At 50.8% G+C, this 4,133-nt stretch overlaps 1 protein-coding gene across 1 annotated transcript; it reads left to right on the top strand.

Moving 5' to 3' along the window:
* The first annotated feature begins 1,480 nt into the window (after positions 1 to 1,480).
* LOC136110720 (olfactory receptor 14C36-like) lies at positions 1,481 to 3,107 on the top strand. Its single transcript, XM_065854320.2, has 2 exons — positions 1,481 to 1,577; positions 2,240 to 3,107. Exons 1-2 carry the CDS (start codon positions 1,489 to 1,491, stop codon positions 3,105 to 3,107), a joined length of 957 nt encoding a protein of 318 aa, XP_065710392.2. The 5' UTR covers positions 1,481 to 1,488.
* Positions 3,108 to 4,133: the final 1,026 nt, after the last annotated feature.

Here is a 4,133-nt window from a genome sequence, read left to right on the forward strand (position 1 = left end):
AGGAAAATCTACAGGCAGCGAGGATATAATCTGGGAAGGAGAGGAAAATAAAACTAGCAATGTTGTGGGAGGGAGAGAGAATGCAGAAAACTCCATATGATCCCCCGCAGTGCAGATCCCTCCCCTGAGCAGTCCCCTCACCTCCTCTCCCACCCAGCAAAGCCTCTGCCCTCAGGGCCGGGGGCTCCAAGGCATGAAGCAGCTCCTGTGCAGCCAGAGCTCCAGTTCCTCTGCAGAGCACAGGGGCTGAGAGCAGCTGCCCGGCAATGTTGGTGTCTGGGAGGTGGCTGCACAGCTGGGGAAGGGTGACGCTGTCTGAGTGCCGGCTGCCTCTGCCCTGGCCTCTCTCACACCCACCCTCATGGGATTTTTCCCTCTTTCTCCACTGCTCTGGGTCACTGCTGTTGTCATCTTGTTCTTGCTGTCAGGCTCTCTGGGGATGGGAGTTCCAGCTGCAGAGTCACACACTGATCTTGTGGGTCCTTTCTTGCAGGTGTGTCCATGGGAACAATTTTTCCAGGTTTTCTAGCACATGTGCAGATATGGTCAAAACAGTCCATGGGGCTGGGGTATGAGGTGACTCTTACTGAGATGCCATCATTAGGACACTTGGCTATCCACTTGGGACACCCTTCCAACCTGCAGGCTGCCCTCAGCATTGCAGAATTTTCTCATAGCACCTCTGTGTTATCTGAAAGCCCCTTGAAGAACACAAAGCATGTACAACTGAAGTAATGCTGTTGGATTTGTGAAATGAGCCATGCATGTTCTGGACTAAATGTGGGGTGCTGAGACCTTAGGAAAGGGTGAGACACATAGTGGTCTTAGGTGGATCCCTCTGGTCTGAGCAGTGTCTGGTGATTTTTCAGGCTAACATGGCATCAGCCTCCACCTCAGAAAGGTGCCAGCCCAGGGCAGCTGGGAGCAAGAGAGTGGGACAGACCAGCTCCCAGCTGCCCTCACTCTGCACTAAGCCACAGGCATCCTCTTGCCTTGCAGGACTCACTCTGTTCTCCCTGAGCGCAGTAGAAATGCTGATGGTTTTTGGCATCGAAGAAACTCCCCAGGGTGGGAGGGGAAAAGGAGCTGTAAGAAACTCCATACCTCTCAAACACCTTCTGCCATCTCAGTTCCTTTTCTCTGGGAGTGCAGATGGTGACAGGCCCTTCTGCACCAGCTACACCTTCATCTTCAAAGCTGAACCCCAGGACTGTCCCCTGCCCCCCGTTACCATGACCCCACTGCTGCAGAGCAGGGCTGACTCCTCGGTAGCCAGCGGGCACAGGCCCTGCTCCTCATGGCACCTCCAGCCAGCACCACCCAGGGCTCAGACACGGAGCTGAAGGAAAGTCTTCTGAAAAAGGACAAGGGTGTGTGTAGTAGAGATAGGGTGTATGAGAAATGGCTTTGATTTTGCTCAGAGTAGTCTTCCCTAGGTTGTCACTATCTTTTTCTTCAATGACAGTTCCTAGTCTTCAGAGGCAGCAAATGTCCAACAGCAGCTCCACCACCCAGTTCCTCCTCCTGGCATTCACAGACACATGGGAGCTGCAACTGTTGCACTTCTGGCTCTTCCTGGGGGTCCTGGTGGACAACAGGATGACCATGAGCCAGCACTGTGCCCTTGTGGCCAGGAAGGCCAATGGCATCCTTGGGTGTATTACAAGGGGGGTGGTCAGTAGATCGAGAGAGGTCCTCCTTCCCCTCTACTCCGCCCTGGTGAGACCACATCTGGAATATTGTGTCCAGTTCTGGGCCCCTCAGTTCCAGAAGGACAGGGAACTGCTGGAGAGGGTCCAGCGTAGGGCAACCAAGATGATCAAGGGAGTGGAGCATCTCCCTTATGAAGAAAGGCTGAGGGAGCTGGGGCTCTTTAGTTTGGAGAAGAGGAGACTGAGGGGTGACCTTATTAATGTTTATAAATATATAAAGGGTGAGTGCCACGAGGACGGAGTCAGGCTCTTCTCAGTGGCAAACAATGATAGGACAAGGGGCAATGGGATCAAGCTGGAACACAAGAGGTTCCACTTAAATTTGAGAAAGAACTTCTTCTCAGTGAGGGTGACAGAGCACTGGAACAGGCTGCCCAGGGAGGTTGTGGAGTCTCCTTCCCTGGAGACATTCAAAGCCCGCCTGGACACCTTCCTGTGCGACCTCACCTAGACGTTCCTGCTCCAGCAGGGGGATTGGACTAGATGATCTTTTGAGGTCCCTTCCAATCCCAAACATACTGTGATACTGTGATCTACCTGACTGCCCTCCTGGGCAACGGCCTCATCATCACCACCATAGCCTGGGACCAGCACCTCCACACCCCCATGTACTTCTTCCTCCTCAACCTCTCTGTCCTTGATCTGGGCTGTGTCTCCACTACTCTTCCCACATCTATGGCAAATGCTCTCTGGTACACAAGGGCCATCTCCTATGCAGGATGTGCTACACAACTCTTTCTGTTTGTCTTTTTAGCTTCAGCAGAGTATTGTCTCCTCACTATTATGGCCTATGACCGCTATGTTGCCATCTGCAAACCCCTGTACTACGGGACCCTCCTGGGCAGCAGAGCTTGTGTCCACATGGCAGCAGCTGCCTGGGGCACTGGGTTTCTCAATGCTCTGCTGCACACGGCCAATACATTTTCACTGCCCCTGTGCAAGGGCAATGTCTTGGACCAGTTCTTCTGTGAAATCCCCCAGATCCTTAAGCTCTCCTGCTCAGGAACCTACCTCAAAGAAGTCTGGGTAATTATGGTTAGTATCTTAGCAGGCTCTGGGTGTTTTGTTTTCATTGTGCTGTCCTATGTGCAGATCTTCAGGGCCGTGCTGAGGATCCCCTCTGAGCAGGGATGGCACAAAGCCTTTTCTATCTGCCTCCCTCACCTGGCTGTGGTTTCCCTGTTTGTAAGCACTTTAATGTTTGCCTACCTGAAACCTCCCTCCATCTCGTCCCCATCCCTGGATCTGGTGATAACAATTCTCTACTCGGTGGTGCCTCCAGCAGTGAACCCCCTCATCTACAGCATGAGGAACCAAGAGCTCAAGAATGCTATGTGGACACTGACGACTGGATGTTTTTATGAAGCAATGAACTGCATAGCAGTTATAGTATAATTCACTGCAGGCACAGCCTCATTTTTTTGGTGGTGGTGGTGATGTTTTAGTTGTGATAATACTGTATTTTTTTAATTTATTACTTTACTGTCTACTTTTCTGGTTTGAATAAAGTGCATGTGTGAATTGGGACCTGTGCTCTCTGTATCTTTATACGAAATAATGGCATCTTCAGAGACTTTTGTTTTTTCTGAGATCCTTCCACCAAGGCCTTTTGGTTCTGCAGGGACAGTTTCTCTGTCATAGATAGAGAGCAAAAGAGTCCCAGCATAGCAGCACTGCCACGGAACACCAATGCTTGGTCTTCCAGAACTGTTCTGTTTCCACTTCCACAGTCTCTTTCTGATCCCTTGTGTTGGTGCAATGCCTGAATGGCCTGGTATCTTGGTCACTGTCCTGCTGTGTGGCAGTCCTGTGACTGCTGGCAGGGACAGGCAATGGGCACTTTTGTAACACAGCTAGCTTCTATAACAGTATTTCCATGAGGAAATGTGATTTCCTTAGGGAATTACTTGAAGGCTTTGGTCTTCTTCCAAAGTTTCTCCTCAGAAGAAGCACAAGAACGTGGCATCCAGGTGAAAACACCAGTGTATGTCTAAACAGTGTGGGTGTGCAAGGTTGGGGCACAAAGCAGTGTCTTCTCACAGCCAGGCCTCCTGCAAGAGACCTGAAGGATCAACCAAGTGGGGTGTGGTCTGTGCCCATGTTCGCTGCTCACCCCCCAGAACCTGCTGCAGGGAAATTACCATGGATCAAACAATAAGAACCACCATTTCCAGCACTGGCCTCTCACCCCAGCTCAGAGAGTTTATTTTTCATTCCATGGAGGCACAATGAATTTGTAGGTCAAAAGTCCATGTTTGCACTGCAGAGATGAGTTGTAAGCATGCACATTACGTACAAGAGAAGAGATGAACCCAAGTGAGCACAAACACCATCCTTGGGGGTACCATGAAGACCTGTGGGACTATCAGTGCTTCAAAGTCACTTCATGTTGGGAATAACACCCCATGAAAAAACACCTAA

Source organism: Patagioenas fasciata, chromosome 21 (genome assembly GCF_037038585.1).
Source record: "Patagioenas fasciata isolate bPatFas1 chromosome 21, bPatFas1.hap1, whole genome shotgun sequence".
In the NCBI taxonomy this organism is placed as follows: domain Eukaryota; kingdom Metazoa; phylum Chordata; class Aves; order Columbiformes; family Columbidae; genus Patagioenas; species Patagioenas fasciata.